This window comes from Mesocricetus auratus, unplaced genomic scaffold (assembly GCF_017639785.1).
Source record: "Mesocricetus auratus isolate SY011 unplaced genomic scaffold, BCM_Maur_2.0 Super-Scaffold_100007, whole genome shotgun sequence".
NCBI lineage: Eukaryota > Metazoa > Chordata > Mammalia > Rodentia > Cricetidae > Mesocricetus > Mesocricetus auratus.
This window is the reverse complement of record NW_024429191.1, coordinates 65,293,421-65,311,219: the sequence shown is the minus strand read 5'-3', so window position 1 is coordinate 65,311,219 and position 17,799 is coordinate 65,293,421. Positions and strand designations below refer to the sequence as shown.

General features: G+C 44.2%; 1 protein-coding gene across 1 annotated transcript in view; it reads left to right on the top strand.

The window, feature by feature from the left end:
• Window positions 1-888: 888 nt before the first annotated feature.
• Window positions 889-17,799, top strand: part of Gdpd1 (glycerophosphodiester phosphodiesterase domain containing 1) — a 37,198-nt gene continuing 20,287 nt past the window's right edge. Inside the window, exons 1-3 of the mRNA XM_005076893.4 lie at window positions 889-1,153; window positions 10,075-10,117; window positions 15,139-15,274. Coding sequence (XP_005076950.1) covers window positions 1,012-1,153; window positions 10,075-10,117; window positions 15,139-15,274 — 321 coding nt within the window. The 5' untranslated portion in view covers window positions 889-1,011. The remainder of the gene's footprint in view (window positions 1,154-10,074; window positions 10,118-15,138; window positions 15,275-17,799) is intronic.

Sequence of the window (17,799 nt, the reverse complement as noted above, 5' to 3'; positions counted from 1 at the left end):
AATAAGTTGATAATCCTAATACTTGGAAGGCAGAGGCAAGTTTGAACCCTGTGAGTCTGAGCCCAGCATGATCTACACAGTGAAACCCTGTCTCAATAAACAAAACAAACCCAAGGCCTTGAACATGCTGGGAAAGTGCTCTACCACTGAGCCACAGCCTTTGTGGTTAGTTCCTGATCATGAAATATGATCCATGCCTATAATTCCAGCACTCTATAGGCTGAGGTAGAAGAGTCAGGAGTTCAAAGCTCTGTCCGCTACTACATAGCGATTTCAAGTCTAGACAGGGCTAAGACCCTATCTCACAAAACCAACACCCTGTCCCCAAAACGTGGTTCCTAGTGTTTTTGTGACGTGTAATGTGTGAGATGAAAAAGGGAAACAGAAAATTTAGTTGCCCATTTTTATAGGAAACGATTTAGTTGCCAGTTTCTTTTTTTATATTTATTTTGTGCTGGAGCGTAAACCGGTATGCTCTACCAACTGGCTACACCTTCCAGTCCCAAGTTTCTTACACGAACTGTTGAGTCAACACTTCTCGAGAACTTAAGGAATTCGAGGCATTAGTAACAATTCTTTGCATTTCCTAGAGAAGGGGCTAGGACTTGCCCTGGAATCCTCCTTTGATGTACATTTCCCAATTACGTCAGATTTTCCTGAAGGCTATCCTGGCTTCTGAGCCTTTTCTGCTTGAGGGGTGCAAAAAATAAATAAAATAAAAACTGGCAAGTTTCCAACCTCTTGCCTCAGGATCTTAGAAGCACTTACGCGTGGGACCATAGCTGCTGGACACCAAACTCTCCCCTACGCAGCGCGCCTGCGTATCGGAGCCCCTTTGTTGCTCAGGCGCTGGGGTCGGGCTGCGCCTGCGTGTTGAGCCCGCACTCACAAGTGCGCTGCGCTGAGGGCACCGGCTGGGGGCGAGCAGACCTCGAGCAGCCGCCGGCGCCGCAGCCGTTGCTACCACCGCAGCGCCGTGGGGTTCAGAGGCCCAGAAGGTGGTGACCGAGGATGTCGTCCACCGCGGCTTTTTGCCTTCTTTCTACCCTGGGAGGGTATTTGGTCACGTCGTTCTTGTTGCTTAAATATCCAACGTTGTTGCACCAGAAAAAGAAGCAGCGATTCCTCAGTAGGCACATCTCTCACCGCGGAGGTGAGAGGGGTCCCCAGAACCTGATGGCGGAGATGGGGGTGGCTTCTTTGCAGAAGGTAGAGAGGGTGGGGATACTGGAGAGGCTGAGGAAGAATGGGCTCCAGTGACTGGAGAGCTTCATGTGATGAGTCGTCCCGAGGGGAGGAAAGGAAAGGGGTCTCGTGTCCTGGTGGGCGCCTCTGGGGAGGAAGGGTGGCAGGGCTTCTGTGAGGAGAGGAAGCTGAGAGCGACAAGTGGGGCGTTTCTCAGTTGATGAAAGGATGATCGGGAGGACCCTTCCTGGGAGCCAGGCACAAAGCCGATGCAGATCCCGGAGACACCCGCAGGGGGAACCAGGAACAGACTGCTGGGAACCAGCTGGTGGCCGAGTCCGTGGGGAAGAGCTTGGGCACAGGCAGGGCTGAGGATTCGCGAGTCACCTGGAGCGAGCTTGAGGAGTCTGCGATGCCTAGTGACCTGGCCCACCCTCCACGCATTTGTAACTAAGCCCTGGAGAGAAATGTCTCCAAACCAGGGACGTTTTCCAAGGTCATAGGGCTTGGGCTGAAGTGAGACAGGGAACTTGAAGGGTTCTGGTTCCAAGGACTCCAAGGCTCGTAGTACCTGTTTTGCTTTGTTTTTGTTTGCTTGTTTTTTGTTTTTGTTTTCACAGCACTATTTATCCCAGCAATGCTTTGTGGGTTTCTAAAAGACTAAAACATGATTTCGTTTATTAGTCTTATTTTTTAAAGATGGTAATGTTCTCTTACAAAAGTATAGGCCGTCTTTGCTTCTTCATTACTGTTTAATAATGTGACTTCATTACATCTTAATCATAATGTATAAAATATAAATTGTTTCAGTCACTTCTAATTTTTCTTCTGGGATGAATGTGACACCAGGTTTAAAGTAGCTTGAAATGGAGCCGGTACTCAGAGATCCACCTGCCTCTGCCTCCCAAGTGCAGGGATTAAAGGAGTGAGCTGTCATGCCCAGCTACTGGTGGTGGTGCTTAATATGTCTGTATACGGGTGTACGACGTGTTTTCGTGTGAGTGTAGGCATATACATACTAGAGTGCATGTGTGGAGGTCAGAAGACAATACTGGATATTGGTCCTTGTCTTTACCTTGTTTGAAATGGAGTTTCTTGTTCATGGATGGACTCACCAGTAAACTTGAGTTGGTCTCTCATCTACCAGTAAGGGCACCAGATGCCGGTTCTACTGCTTCTGGCTTATGCGTGGGTTCTGGGTTCTACTGCTTCTGGCTTGTGTATGGGTTCTGGGTTCTACTGCTTCTGGCTTGTGCATGGGTTCTGGGTTCTACTGCTTCTGGCTTGTGCCTGGGTTCTGGGTTCTACTGCTTCTGGCATATGCATGGGTTCTGGGTTCTACTGTTTCTGACTTGTGATGGGTGGGTTCTGGGGATCTGAAGCAAATGATTTACCTCCTGTGCTATCTATCCAGCCCAGCCTTGCCTTTTTTGTTGTTTTTAAATAGTCTTACTGTATAGCTCAGGCTGGCTTTGAACAGAATGGCCTTGAATTTGAGATACTCCTGCCTCAACTTCATGAATACTGACATCTTCCTTTTGAAGATTATTCTTTCGTGGCTAAAACTTGTCATAGTTTTTCCTTGGCTTTATAAACAACACTTTAGCACATTGTATGTCATATAGATGAGGATTTTAATGATAATTTAATGGTCGTCAAACAAAAACTACAAGAAAAGTAAACATCGACTCATATACAAAACATCTATCTGAGCTGGGCAGTGATGACGCATGCCTTTATTCCCAGCACTTGGGAGGTAGAGGCAGGTGGATCTCAGTGAGTTTGAGGTCAACCTGTTCTCCAAAGCAAGTTCCAGGACAGCCAGAGCTGTTATACAAAGAAATCCTGTCTGGAAAAACAGAAACCAAAAAACATCTATCTGAAAGATTATAGAAGGAGCTGGACCAATATTATTTCCTTCCTAGCATCATAGGCAGGGAAATGGGCATAGGCACCTGCAGCCAGGCCTGGCAACCTGAGTTCAATCTGAGGGATCCCACATGGTTGGAGAGGAGAGCTGACTCCCTCAATTTGTCTGACTTCCATGCATATTTGTGCACATGCATAAAATAAATGTTAAAAAAATCGTTTGTATCAGCCGGGCGTTGGTGGCGCATGCTTTTAATCCCAGCACTCGGGAGGCAGAGGCAGGCGGATCTCTGTGAGTTCGAGGCCAGCCTGGTCTACAGAGCGAGTTCCAGGACAGCCTCCAAAGCCACAGAGAAACCCTGTCTTGAAAAACAAAAACAAAAAAATCTTTTGTAGGGGATAGAGAATGGCTCAGTAGCTAAGAGCACTGACTACTCTTCTAGAGGACCCAGGTTCAATTCCCAACACCCACATGGCATCTCACAACTGTTTGTAACTCCAGTTCCAGGGGATCTGACACCTTCACACCAATGCACATTAAAAAAAAAACTTAGGGGGCTGGAGAGGTGGCTCAGAAGTTCTTAAGAGCAATGACTGCTCTTCCAGAGGTCCTGAGTTCAATTCCCAGCAACCACATGGTGGCTCACAACCATCCATAATGAGATCTGTTGCCCTCTCCTGGTGTGCAGACATACATAGAGGCAGGATGTTGTATTCATAATAAATAAATCTTTAAAAAAAAGTTGCCGGGCAGTGGTGGCACACGCTTTTAATCCCAGCACTCGGGAGGCAGAGGCAGGCAGATCTCTGTGAGTTCTCGGCCAGGCTGGACCAACAGCCTCCAAAACAATACAAAGAACCCCTGTCTCGTAAAACCAAAAAAAAAAAAAAAAAAAAAAAAATTTAAAAAAATCTTATGTGAGGATACAAAATGCAATTTTTTTATCCTATCAAGATCCAAAGTAATTAGGAAGCACTAAACAAAGGAGGGGAAATTAATATAAACTGAGAACACAGGAGGCTGGGAGATCACTCAGTAAGAGGACTTGAGTTTGATTCCCAGAACCTTGGTAAAAGAAGCTGGGTGCAGTGGTATGTACATGTTTTCCTAGTGTTGGAGAGGTGGAGACAGGTCCCTTAGGCTCCAGCCAGCTAGCAGAGTCTAGGTGGTGAGTGTTGTGGCATATTTTGACTCTGACACTCCCCAGACTGGCAATAAAGTTTACATTGAATCCAAGGGCGGAGCTAGCTACTAGCTGGCCATAGTAGCCATAGAGGTTTGGAGCACTGAGGACAGATAGCGAAACATGGGAAGAAACAGAAAGGGGCTTAGAAAGATTCTTGGCCTTTTGGATCAAAGAAGGAGAAAGAGAGGAGGTTCTTGGTCACTCTTCTGCCATTTCTCTGATCAGTTTCTCACCCTGATATCTGACTCCTGAGTTTTTATTGATGAAGAATAAGCAGATAAATGCTTCATCTGGCTCCCCACATTGGGTGTCATACATAGTTGTTTTCTCATCAGGACTGCCAACCTCTTCTTAGTACAGCATGTTCAACTTGCTCTGAGTCTGTTGGTGAAATCTGTGCACCTAGATTTCTCCTCCTCTTCCTCTCTCTCTCTGAAAATCCTGCCTATCCTCTCCTGCCTAGCTATTGGCCATTCAACTCTTTATTACACCAATCACAGCAATACATCTTCACACAGTGTACAAATATCTCACAACAGGTGATTTCAAGGCTGATGAGATATTCTATCTTAAAAGTGTTAGAACTAGAAATGACACCCAAAGTTCTCCTTTGAATATAAATACCCACCCATACTCACACAATAAAAGCATACAGTGAAACAATACATAAAATTAGTAGTATGGTAGTCCTAGCACTGGGGAGGATGAGGTAGGAAGGTTGTAAGTTTGAAGCCACTCTGGTCTAAAACACAAACACGCTCGAGGAGGCAGGACCATCAAGAGTTCAAGGTCATCCCTGAATGCATAGTGAGTTGGAAGCCACCTTGGGCTACATAAGATCCCCCATCTCAATGACCTAATAATAGGGCTTGTGAGATGGCTCTGTAAGTAAAGATGTCAATTGCCAAGCCTAAAAACCTGAATTAGACCCATGAGACTCACATGGTAGATGTGCTGGTTGTTTTCTGTCACCTCGACACAAACATAGACATACATGAGAAGAAGGACTCTAAATTGAGAAAATGCCTCCATCAGATTGCCTGTAGGCAAGTCTGTAGGGCATTTTCTTGACTAATAGATATGGAAGGGTCTAGTCAATTGTGGGTGAGTTCTTCCCTGGGCAAGTGGTTCTAGGTGGTATAAGAAAGCAGGCTAAGCAGGCTGTGAGGAACAAGTCCATAAGCAGTGCTCCACCATGGCTTCTGCTTCCCTTCCTGCCTTCCAGGCTCCTGCCCTGCCCTCCTTCAGTGATGGACTATGACCTGGACGTTAGGCTGACACAAACCCTTTCCTTTTCACATTGCTTTTGACAATGGACTTTATCACAGACAAGTTGTCTTCTGACCTGTACATGCACACCGGACTCCCACCCTACTCACAGGATGTAAGTAATTCATGTGTAATGAAAACTTTAAGGGCCTGAGGAAATGGTACTTGCCTAACATTCGTGAAGCCCTGAGTTCCATCCCCAGACCCATGTAAGCCAGGAATGGTGGCATGTGGCTGTAGTTGCAGCACTGTAGCATGGGAGCAGAAGAATCGGAAGTTCAGAGTCATCTTCAGCTGCATAGTGAGTTTGGAACTAGCCTGGAATACAAGACCCTGCCTCAGAAACACGGGGTATGCTGTGTGTAGAATTGTTTAATTGTAGATCTGGAAACTCTAGTTACTTATTAGGAGAAACAAAAAATTAATTAGGCTGTTTCTATGAGTCACGTGATGATTGTTTGAGAGAAAGTAAATTTGAGCAAGTTCATGAGGGAGGACCTACCACTAAATAATTCTTTGGAGAGGAACACTATGTTTCTTAATTAGTCCCTCAGTTACTCTGCAGGCTTCACCATATGAGTCTCAGTAAGCAGTAGGTTTAATCCTTGAGGAATTTACTTCCTAGTTTTATAGCAACCAGAAGACTATCATAATCACTTACCGGTAAATCTGAAAAGTAAGAGGCTATCTGGATGGTAGCTATCTGAATGGGAGGCAGAGGCAGTTAATTTCTGTAAAACCAAGACCAGCTTAGTGTACATAGCAAGTTGGAGGACAGCCAGGGCTATGTAGAGAGACCCTGTCTGAAAATAATTAAATGAGCCAGGCAGTGGTGGCACACACCTTTAATCCCAGCACTCAGGAATCGGAGGCAGGTGGATCTCTGTGAGTTTGAGGCCAGCATGGTCTATAGAGTGAGTTTCAGGACAGCCAGGTATACTGATATATTGATATATTGTGATTTATTAAAGCTTGACCGATGACCCCAGAAAAGCAAAGTCAGCCTCAAGCTATAGAGATCAGGGAGTGGTGACACACACCAATAACCCAGCAGCCAGAAGCTAGGTGGTAGTGGTACACACCTTTAATCCTAGGATTTAGGATTAAGAGATAGACAGATCTCTCTGAGTTCAAGGCCACCCAGGGATACAGGAGATTGAATCAGTCTAAAAGAGTCAACAGATCATATGCCTTTAATCCCAGCACTAGATGGATATAAAAGATAGAAGCAGGATCTTCAGTAGTTAGTATAGACATTTTCCAGCCACACTGATGAGAGGTTACAGGCTGAGGCTTGGTGAGAGCTTCTGGAGACTGGATCATTCATTTCAACCTGAGGTAGAGGTAAGAAGATAGTGGCAGGCTGCTTTACTTTTCTGATCTTCAGCTTGAAGTTTGAACCCCAGTATCATCTCTGGGTCATTTATTAATTCATTTTACAGCCAGGGCTATGCAGAGAAACCATGTCTCATAAAAACAAAACAAAAAGTTATTTACTTGTTTATTGGGTTGTTGTTTCGAGACAGAGTCCCTCTGTAGTGCTCGCTGTCCTGGAAATCACTATAAGACCAGGCTATGATTCTGCCTCCTGAGTGCTGGGATTGCAGGAGTGTGCCACCATTCCTGGCTCTGAATGTAATAAATTCTAGAACTTGTTAGCTGAGCAGTGATAGTGTATGTCTTTAATTCCATCACCCAGGAGACAGGAAGATTGAGAGTTTGAAGCCAGCCTGGGCTACTTAGAGATCCTGTCAAGAGACCCTTGTTTCCCTTCCAAGTTGTCCCCAAAAGTAATCTTGGATCCCTCTTTTGGCATCTTCAGAGTGTGGTCTCTGGCTTCTGGTCCTTTATATCCTTAAATTAGCCTGCAAGGTTAAGACTATGTCCATAAGACAATCTTTAGCTCATGTACTGTGCTGGTGTCTTCACCAGTACTACAAAGAACTGATAAACATGTCTGGGCATGAGGCTCAGTGGTACTCTATATGCTTTGCACGTTTGATGCCTTGAAAATTGAGGTTCAGGCCCTAGCATCAGTGGTTAAAATTACTATTGTAATAGCATGAGTTAAAACCATGATACAAAATGTACTGGCAGTCTTTGTATTCTTTGCCATCATGTACTTAGTTTTAAAAAATCAGTATTGGGAGCTGGGTTTGGCTTAGTGGTGGAGTTCTTGCCTTGCAAGCACAAGGCCACGAGTTCAATTCAATCCTTAGTACTGGTGATAGATAAATAAGACAAAAATATTCTGCTGGGTGGTGGTGATACACTTCTGTAATCCCAGCACTCAGGATGCAGAGGCTGGTGGATCTCTGTGAGCCTGGTCTACAGAGTGATTTCCAGGACAGCCAGGGCTACACAAAGAAGGAACTCTGTCTCATAAAAGGAGGGGGGTCAGTATCACCTACAATTGTGTTGGGCATGGTAGCTCATGTGTGCCGACGCAGGTGAATTGCAAAGAATTTGAGGGCCAGCCCAGGCTACTTGGTGAGTTTCACCCTAGCCTAGGCTATAGAGTAAAACCCTATCTCTTATTTTTTTTCTGGAACTCTCTTTGTAGACCTAGGTGGCCTTGAATTCACAGAGACACTCCTGCCTCTGCCACTGGAGTACTGGGGCTAAAGGCAAGCGCCACCACATCCAGCCAGAACCCTAGCTTAAAATAAAAAAGCCAAAAAACCAAAACAACAACAAAAAATTCCACCAAACCTGAAAATTGGGGCTGGAGAGATGGCTCTGGGGGTAATAGTGATTGCAGGGCAAGTGTAAGAATGTGAATGTGAAACGCAGAAACCATGTAAAAGCCAGCTGTATAACCACATCTGTAATCCCAGAGCTCCTTGGAGGAGATGGTGGTCAGAGCTAGCTGCTCAAGGACCAGCTAGCCTGCCGTGTGCAGTAGGAGGGCAACAGGCTCTTCATACTCAGTGGAAGACAGGCCTAGAGCTGTCATCTGGCCTCCACACACGTGCTGTGGCACATGCACACACAGGGATACGTGCCTGCAAGTACAAACCCTAAAAATGACCAAGTGTGGTGTAATCGCAGCGCTGGGAGGTGGAGACAGGAGGATCAGGAGTTCAAGTATTGCCTCTATTATGTCACGGTTTGAGGCCAGCCTGAACTCATGAAAATCAGTCTGAAAAGAGAAAAGAAAAAGAAAACGGGGGAAAAAATCCTGAAAATTGAAAGGGCAGTGTGATGGAAATCCAATCCTTGTATAGTTGGCTTTCTGGGCTTGTAGCTGTTAACACAATAAGCCTGGCATTTGCTGACTTGGATGTCCTGAACTTTCCATGATTCTCACTTTTCTTCAACCTGTTCCATATAAATTCAGCTTGGCATTTCTGTCTGATCTCTTCAACATTTCATTGCATCAGTAGCCCCCCTCCCCGCCCGCCACTCTCCCTAGTATTTCATGGATCCTTTCTGCGTTTTTCAAATGCACTGTCCTCTGTGAGCCCTTAGGAGCTGCCCTCTGGAAGGCCACCTGACCTTGAGAGGATTTACAGAATCTGAACACCTTGCAGTCATTGTGGATGAACACCATGCAGTGCCTGGGGTAATGGGCTCCGAATAGAAATAATGTCTCTCAGCCTCCATGTTGACTCTGTGTGGTCTTCACAGCTTCTTAGACTAGAAAGCTAATAGGCATGATTAGCAGCTAGCAATTGAAAACCATTTTATCCTAAAATGGATCCTGGAATAAACTTTTAAAAATTGAACATCAAAGATCTCGAGAGGGGCCAGGCGTTGGTGGTGCACACCTTTAATCCCAGCACTTGGGTGCCAGAGGCAGGCGGATTTCTATGAGTTCGAGGCCAGCCTGGTCTACAGAGCGAGTTCCAGGACAGCCTCCAAAACAATACAGAGAAACGCTGTCTTGAAAAAAAAAAAAAAAAAAAAGATCTGGAGAGGGGAACTTTGAAGTTGTTGTAAGTGTGGCCATAATTCAGGTAGACATAAAAGAAGTTAAGAAGCAGTTATGGGCTGAGTGCACAACTGAAGTAAGCAGCAGCTCTTTTAAAGAGGGCTATTTTTTTAAGACTGATGTAGCCTGGGCTGGCCTCCAACCTTTCTGCCTTTGCCTTCCAAGTGCTGGGATTATAAACGTAGGCTGTGACATCCGGTTTATAGTACCACAAAGTACTAGGGCGTTGTAACATTAGGCACTCTACTAAATGAGCTCATCTCCAGCCATTAAAAAGGAGGAGTATCAGTGATCTCAATGGACTGTGAAGGAATCGTTATCTGAACTGCCTTAAATACATGCTTGTTGACCTAAATCAATGGTGGCACCTGCCATTGATCCCAGAACTCAGGAGGCAGAGGCAGTCGGTTCTCTGAGTTTGAGGCCAGCCTGGTCTGTAAGAGTGAGTTTCAGGACAGCCAGGCTACACAGAGAAACCTTCTCAAACAAACAAACAAACCCAAAAAACCTGAAAAATAGGATTCCACCCACCTACTCACCCCCCAAACACACAAGGCTCATTGCAGTTTCTAGAGAAATAAAATGTTCAACATGACAAGTAATTGAAATTTAAACTCCATGTTTCCACAGGTGCTGGAGAAAACCTGGAGAACACAATGGCTGCCTTCCAGCAGTAAGTATACAGGAAGGTCCCCTCTTAGAGCCTGTCACTGAAGTGATAGGGAGATGTCATTGAAGCAAAGAGAGATGGTGTATATGTGTCACTTACTTGTGATAATGATAGCCGTTTCTGTAAAATGCCTTTTCTTTTTTTTTTTTTTTTTTTTTTTTTTTTTGGTTTTTCGAGACAGGGTTTCTCTGTAGCTTTGGAGGCTGTCCTGGAACTCACTTTGTAGACCAGTCAGGTAAAATGCCTTTTCTATCCTTTGGATTATCACACAGTGTTTGGCTTCTGTGTAATTGTAAAAGTAGTCCAAGTTTTGAGGAGTCCAGAGAGACTCCATTTGCAGAGCCGGAAGCAGACATCTGTGACAAGGGACAGACTGTGAGTAATGCTCCTTGGTCTGTTGCGGAAAGAGCAAATGAGACAATGGTTACATCAGCTGTCGGTTATGAATAGGATCGTGTGTGTGTGTGTGTGTGTGTGTGTGTGTGTGTGTGTGTGTGTGTGTGTGTGTGTGTGTGTGTGTGTGTGTGTGTGTGTGTGTGTGTTTGGGCCCGGTAGTTTCTGTTCAGCAGGAACCCGCAATGGCGGTTCTTCTTGGAATGCTCTTGTGTGCTCATTTTATTTTTTTAGGAAGATGAGTTAAATTGTTTCTATTTATAATGGATTCATAGTTCATACAGCGGCCCTTTCAAGGCCTTGTGGTAGTAGTAGACGCTACAGGAGACACTGATTGGGGCCCTTGTTTCTTTGTCTTGGAGCCAGATGATTACCATCAGCCTGCATTCCCTTCTCTGAATAGCAAAACAGGGTACAAAGCAAGGTCAATGAAAGGAAGGCATCCTATCCACACTTAGTGAGAAAAGAATTCTAATGGAATTTTAAGCCATGTTTTAAGATGGAGTGGTCCCACACTCCTAGCAATACTGAAACATTTTATTTGCAATTAGGACTAATCAGGAGGGTTGGTCTGTCTGTTGGCTGAAGATTGAACCCAGAGCTTTCTGCATGCTAGCATGTGTTCTGTGGCTGAGGTACTCCCGCAGCCCAGCAGAATTTGGTCTAAGTTTCTGCTTTTCACCATTCAGTGACGTCTTAAAGATTATTCTTCGGGGCTTGAGTGATGGCTCAGTGGTTAAGAACACTGGCTGTTCTTCCAGAGCACAGGAGTTCTTCAGTCCCCAGCACCCACATGGCAGCTCACCACTGTCTGTAACTCCAGCTCCAGGGAACCCAACACCCTCACACAGACATGCATGCAGGAAAAACACCAATGCACATAAAAGAAAAATAAATAAATCATAAAAAAGGGTGGGGTGGTGGTGGCACATGCCTTTAATCCCAGTACTCAGGAGGCAGATCTCTGTGTGTTCCAGGCCAGCCAGGTCCACAAAACAATCCCTGGACTGTTAGGGCTGTTAACAGAGAAACCTGGTCATGAATGCCCCCCCCCTGCAAAAAAAATTATAAAGGAGACAGCAATTCCTTCATAGTGATTATAGAAGGTAAAACTAAGGAATTGTATGCACCCACATGCAGAGCTAACCAAGTCTTTGTATATATAAAATCTGGCATTTTGTTTTTTGAGATGGATGGGTTCTCATAGACTAGTCTGTCCCTGAAAGGAGTATGTGTCCAATAATAACTCTAAACTAACTCTCCTGCCTCCACCTCCCGAGTGCTAAGATTACAGGCATGTACCACAACACCCTGCAAAACCTGATTCTTAAGAGCTAATAAAACTAGGTTATTAAACTGGGCCACATAGGTGAATACAAACAGGACAGTGTAATCCCTATGGTACTTATATGAATGGTAGGAGAAGAAGCAAGTTATATTAACAATACCTGGAAGTAGAATTTGGCCTATAGTCAAAATGATTAAGTTTATCCTGGCTCTCACCAGTGTGTGTTATGCATCTGCGTGTGTGTATCTCCTGTGTGGAGATTGGCTGGAGTCAGTTTTTTCCTTTCTTTATGTGGCTCCAGAGCTCACTGAGCCTTCTTGTTAGTCTTCTAGTCTTCTGCTTCTTTGTTGGTTTTTTTGTTTGTTTGTTTGTTTTGGGGGTTTTTGATGTTAGTTTTTTTTTTTTTTCGAGACAGGGTTTCTCTGTATTGTTTTGGAGGTTGTCCTGGAACTAGCTCTTGTAGACCAGGCTGGTCTCAAACTCACAGAGATCCGCCTGCCTCTGCCTCCCGAGTGCTGGGATTAAAGGCTTGTTTTTTGTTGTTTGTTTGTTTTGTTTTGTTTGGAGACGGGATTTCTCTGTGTAACCCTGGCTGTCCTGGAGCTCTCTCTATTGACCACTCTTGCCTTGAACTTACTTACCTATTGGTACTGAAGCTGTCTCTTCAACCCTTGGAAAATTTGTGCATTGTTTTAGTGGAGTTTTTGTTATTGTTTTTTTCCCACATCTTCCTTTGTGTGGCAAGGTCATATAACTAAGATTCATATAACCCTTAACTTGGCATGTAGCTGAAACAGGACTTGAATTCTTTTTTTTTTTTTTTTTGGTTTTACGAGACAAGGTTTCTCTGTATTGTTTTGGAGGCTGTCGGTCCAGCCTGGCATCGAACTCACAGAGATCCGCCTGCCTCTGCCTCCCGAGTGCTGGGATTAAAGGCATGCGCCACCACCGCCCGGCAGGACTTGAATTCTTAATCATCTTGTCTTCACCCCCCCAAGTGCTAGATGTACACCGCCATGCCTGGCACCTCTCTCTCCTTCTCTCCATAGTTGTACACCGCCATGCCCCCTTTTTAAAAAAATTTTTTTTGAGAAAAGATCTCTCTATGTATTACTGGCTGTCCTGCACTATAAAGACCAGACTGGCATTGAACTCACAAAGGTCCTCCTGAATGGACTCTGGGATTAATGGCTTGTGCTGCCATGTTTGACCAGTGCATCTGATTTATCCATATGCATAGATGAAAAATAGTAGATATGTTACTTGGAGGTGTGTGTGTGTGTGTGTGTGTGTGTGTGTGTGTGTATGTGTATGTGTATGTGTGGTGTTTTCAGAAAAGGAGCTAGGCTTCCAAATGAATTAGAAGAGTGGGTTGTGCTGTGTATCACCTATACCAAGTGCAGTCTGTTTAATAAACTATTCCCTATGTGACCCTGCCTCAACAGGTCTCACAGTGTACCCAGGCTGATCTAGAACTCACTATATATCCTAGGCTGGATTCAAACTGGAGGCATTCTCCTATCTCAGTTTCTCAAGTGCTGGGATTTCAGGTGTGAGCTACTATATCTAGCCTTTTCCTCGAGTTTTGCTGTTGAATGTCTGTTTATACACTTTCTAGCCATTTGTAAATCCTTATTAGTGAAACACCCTATTCTGTGCAGTCTCATCAGGTTGACATGGCTCTGAAGATTTTTGTTACATGCTCAAGTTTAGAGACTGAATTTCATCTCTAGGATTTCTACTTGTTTTCTTTTTTTTTTTTTTGGTTTTGGTTTTTTTCGAGACAGGGTTTCTCTGTGGCTTTGGAGGCTATCCTGGAACTCCCTTGGTAGTCCAGGCTGGTCTCGAATTTACAGAGATCCGCCTGCCTCTGCCTCCCGAGTGCTGGGATTAAAGGCTTGCACCACCAACGCCCGGCTAATTTCTAGTTTTTAAGAATCCAATTTTGTTCTTTATTTTAATTTTAATTTTAATTTTTTTTTTTTGGTTTTTCAAGACAGGGTTTCTCTGTAGCTTTTGGAGGCTGTCATGAAACTAGCTCTTGTAGACCAGGCTGGTCTCGAACTCACAGAGATCCAACTGCGTCTGCTTCCCAAGTGCTGGGATTAAAGGCGTGCGCCACCAATGCCCGGTCCTCTACTTGTTTTCATTGTTATCGTTTCTGTGTCTCTGACAAACCTCTTGTTCATGTATAATTTTCCAAGTCAATAACTTCATTCCTTTCTTCCTTCCTTTCCCTTCCTTTGCATTTTTGAAATTTTTGTTGTTTTGTTTTTAGACAGGATATCGTGTATCCCAAGCTGTCCTTGAACTTCACCCTATGTATCAGAGAATGACCTTGAACCTCTTATCCTGCTAGAACTCCTGAGTCTTGGGATTAAACAGGCATGCACCAGCTCACCTGGTTATTTCTTTTCACCTAGTTGTTTCTGTTCCTTTTCTGTCATTCCCTAGGTCTCCCTTTAATTGGAATCCATTGTTGTTTTATTTTTAGTTTTCACTCTCCTATCTTCCTCTCTCTACCCAAGTACTGGGATTACAGGAATATACCACCAGACCGCCTAATAGTATGTTGGATCAAGATGATAAAAGCAGCCATCTTTGTCTTATTTCTTGGTAATTTCATTCTATAGATGTGTAAATACAGGCCATAAGAGGAAAAAAGTGTGCTTGCCCTAAGTTATACCAATGTGTCAGGAATTGCTATATCTGGTTAGGTATTTTTTTTCTCACTGTATTGAAATGTCAGAATTAACCATAGCTTCTTTGGAAGAGACTACATGATTCACTTACTATAAGCCACAGCATTTTATTGTTTTTTTTTGTTGTTGTTGTTGTTGTTTTTGTTTTTCGAGACAGCGTTTCTTTGTGGCTTTAGAGGCTGTCCTGGAACTCACTTTGTAGACCAGGCTGGCCTCGAACTCACAGAGTTCCGCCTGCCTCTGCCTCCCGAGTGCTGGGATTAAAGGTGTGCGCCACCAACACCCGGCAAGCCACAGCATTTTAATAACTTATTATAAGATTACAACATCACATTGATGAATGATAAATGTGGTTGAATTATTTCATTGTTGTTGGATACCCTGTTTGGTTTTTTTGTTGTTATTTTTGTTTTTGTTTTTTGAGACAGGGTTTCTCTGTAGCTTTGGAGGCTATCTTGGAACTAGCTCTGGTAGCCCATGCTGGCCTCAAACTCACAGAGATCCACCTGCCTCTGCCTCCCAGGTGCTGGGATTAGAGGCATGTGCCACCCTGTATTTTAAAATCAGAATTTTCATTTCTGATACATGTAAAGTAAGTGTTTACCAGTCCTCAAAGTGCCGTTTTTCTCTTACATCTTCAGTGCCGTTAACATTGGAACTGATATGTTAGAACTGGACTGCCATATCACAAAAGATGAACAAGTCGTAGTGTCACATGATGCAAATCTGAAGAGGTCAACTGGGATCAATGTAAATGTCTCTGATCTCAAATATTGTGTAAGTAAAAATAAGCTAATATTATTTTATTTAAGGGTAACATTTTTAAGGCAGAAAAGAGACAGATGTTGCTACAATAAATAACTTGAAAAGGCTGATATTAAACTGGTTTAATGGTTTGCAGCTGTAATCCCAGCACTTGGAAAGCATGATTGTCCCAAGCTTGAGGCCAGTCTGGGCTCCTGTCTCAAACAAACAAATAGGAACTGAGAGATGGCTTCCTGGTTGACAGCACTGGCTCCTCTTCTGCAGGACCCTGTTTCATTTAAGTAACCACATGGTACCTCACAACTGTCTGTAACTCCAGTTCCAGGGGACCCAATGCACTTCTCGGGCCTCTGTAGGTATCAGACATGTAAGTGGTGCACAGACATACGTGCAGGCAAAATACTTATACACATAAAATAGAAAAAGGTAACCAAAACCCAAACTACCCATACAACAAAATCCCTAAGGAATGGCAGTGATTGAAATAAGTGAGGAAGGGGAAAAATGTTAAAGTATCTTGGCATCCAGCAGGGAATTTGTATAGGTCAAATGCATCTGTGGGGACCTGCTTCATCTTTCTCTATAGATAGAGTCTCGTGTAGCCCAGGCTGGCCATAAACTCCCTACGGAGCTGAGAACAATCTTGAGCTTCTGCTTCCACTTCCCAAACGCTAGGATTGTAGGTACACACTGCTGTCTTAGTTAAGGGTTGGTTTTTGTTTTTGTTTTTTGTTTTGTTTTGTTTTGTTTGGTTTTTCGAGACAGGGTTTCTCTGTATTGTTTTGGAGGCTGTCCTGGAACTCACTCTATAGATCAGGCTGGCCTTGAATTCACAGAGATTCGCCTGCCTCCTGAGTGCTAGGATTAAAGGTGTGCACCACCAATGCCTGGCTTAGTTAAGTTAAGGTTTCTGTTGCTGTGAAGAGATACCATGACTATAGCAACTCATAAAGAAAACATTTAATTGGGATGACTCACTTACAGCTTCAGAGGTTCAGTCTATTCTCATCATGACAGGAAGCATGGTGGCATACAGGCAGACATAGTGCTGGAGAAGTAGTTAAGTGTCCTACAAAGCAGCAGGAAGTCAACTGAGACATTGAGTGATATCCTGAGCATAGGAAACCCCAAAGTCCGCCCCCACGGTGACACACTTCCTCCAACATGGCCACACCCACTCCAACATGCCACTCCTTCTAATAATACCACTCCCTATGAGATTATGGGGGCCAGTTACATTCAAACCACCACAGCCACCATGGCAGCAATCTGTTCAAGGACCAGCAGAATAGCTGAGCAGATAAAGGTGATTGCTAGGAAAGGTAGATGCCCTGAGTTTGATCTCCAGAGCCCAGAGCAAGAAGCCAGGTGAAAGGAAAGGAAAAATGAAATGCTGTATGTCAGTGATCCCAGCATCCCAACCACAAGATGGGAGGTAGAGAAAGGAAAAATCATCTGGAAGCCCAGGGCCAGCTAGTCCGGAAGTACACAGAGCAACGGAAACACCAAGAGAGACCCTGTGTCAAAGCAAGTAGAAAAAGAAACCCAACTTCCCAAGTTTTCTTCTGACCTTTATGTGTGCTGTGGCACACATGGTACCCATGCTTACACACACACACACACACACACACACACACACACACAGAATCTGTAGTTTTATGTGCAGTGTCAGATACCCTGGAACTGGAGTTAGACAGTTGTGAGCTGCCATGTGGGTGCTGGGACTTGAACCAAAATCCTCCTTAAGACCACTAAGCCATTTCTCCACCCCACCCCACCCCCACATGAAAGAAACTTAAAGGAAGAGGGGGAAGCCGGGCGTTGGTGGCGCACGCCTTTAATCCCAGCACTCGGGAGGCACAGGCAGGCAGATCTCTGTAAATTCGAGACCGGCCTGGACTACCAAGCGAGTTCCAGGACAGCCTCCAAAGCCACAGAGAAACCCTGTCTCGGGGGAAAAAAAAAAAAAAAAAGGAAGAGGGGGAAAAATCTGGGCTAGCAAGATAGCTCAGGGACTACAGGTATTTTGAGGCCATGCCTGACAATCTTAAGTTTTATCCCTGGGATCTATTTTAGTGGAAGGAGAGAACTGACTCCTGCATTGTGTCTTCTAAACTGTATGAATGCACTGCAGTGCATTCACACACACACACACACACACACACACACACACACACACACACACACACACGCACACACATGCGCACACACACACACAGAGAGTAAATAAAAGTAATTTTAAATAATCTAAATCATATTATTTACCTTCGTGCATGACAGTAAGTACCAATAAATGGAAGAAAAAACTACTGTCTACTTTTGTCCCCTAAAGAAAACTGGCATTAACATGCTGTTGTTGGTTGGTATACTCTGTTGGTTTTCTATGGTTTTCTACTATTAATTATGTATATTGCATTTCAAATACTGCAATGTAATGGGCATGATGGCAAATGCCTATACAGTACTCAAAAGTTGTGCCTCCCCAAGTGGTGGTGGCAAACACCTTTAATTCCAGTAGGGGTGGAGACAGGAGTTTT